Source organism: Kryptolebias marmoratus, linkage group LG10, assembly GCF_001649575.2.
Source record: "Kryptolebias marmoratus isolate JLee-2015 linkage group LG10, ASM164957v2, whole genome shotgun sequence".
In the NCBI taxonomy this organism is placed as follows: domain Eukaryota; kingdom Metazoa; phylum Chordata; class Actinopteri; order Cyprinodontiformes; family Rivulidae; genus Kryptolebias; species Kryptolebias marmoratus.
In genome coordinates, this window is record NC_051439.1 from 6,225,272 (window position 1) to 6,226,287 (window position 1,016).

At 42.9% G+C, this 1,016-nt stretch overlaps 1 protein-coding gene across 1 annotated transcript in view; it reads left to right on the forward strand.

Annotated features, from left to right (window-relative positions):
• sos2 (son of sevenless homolog 2 (Drosophila)) overlaps window positions 1–1,010 on the forward strand; it is a gene marked incomplete in the record, with an annotated part of 51,252 nt that extends 50,242 nt beyond the window's left edge. Inside the window, 1 exon segment of the mRNA XM_017412781.3 lies at window positions 1–1,010. Within this exon segment, the coding sequence (XP_017268270.2) occupies window positions 1–149 (149 nt within the window).
• Between the last annotated feature and the right edge of the window lie 6 nt (window positions 1,011–1,016).

Consider the following 1,016-nt stretch of genomic DNA (forward strand, 5'->3'; position numbering starts at 1 on the left):
TCCCCGTGCCCATCACGGCCCCGCCCGTCCCCCCACGCCACATCTCCAGCCCGCAGCTCCCCAAACTCCCACCAAAGACTTATAAAAGGGAGGCGCTCCAGCCGCCGCTACAAGGCCTCTCATTGGTCAACACCAACAGCAGCCAGTGAGTCTGCTTCGTTTTCCTAACCATCAAACTACTTCACAGCTGACACACAGCTACTGATCTGGAAATAAAAACACTGCTCCACACACTCCTAACGCCACAGTGGCGTAATATGACCACTCAGAAGAAAAACCAACTGAGGAGGAAGTTTCCTGTTTCCAGTTTTGACGTTAAAAGTTGATTAAAAATGAACTATTTGGGGGGAAAAGCCTGAATATTATTGACAGAAAATGTTGGAACATTATTGACTGACAAAAGCTGAATTATTATTGACTGAAAAAGTTGGAGTATTATGGGCAGACAAAAAGTGTGGTTTGTTACTCCCCCTTTAGTGGAACTCGCAGAACGTGTTTCAGTCCTTCACAATAAGAGTGCTAGCCTCAGAAACTTCTCTCTAAACATCTGACGTTTACAAATTTACTGTTCGACAGTAAAACTAACACTGCAGCTTAGACCACCAGGAAGTCTGAGAGTGTTTAGAAGTCGACACTCAGTGTTTAGTCTTATTGTGAAGGATCGAAACATCTTCTGTGAGTTCCTCTGCAGCGGGAGTAATAAACGGCCAGTCAGACTGATTCAACTAAAAAACTGCATGTTTTTTTTTTTTCATTTTTGATTTTTTTGTAATTAACCCAGTAAAGGTGCACCACGACCCTCTGATACAATCTTAATAAATGAACCACAGTCGAGTTCAGGAGCACAGCGGGGTTCACTTCCTCCCACTCAGCCGTGCAAGACCACTTTTCTCTTAAAATTGCAACATTTTTCTGTCACTAATATTTCCACTTTGATCGTGACATTTCCGAACTACTAAAACAACTTCCTCCTCGGTTTTTTGTTTTAATTTTTTCTTCTGAGTGGCCCTAATACT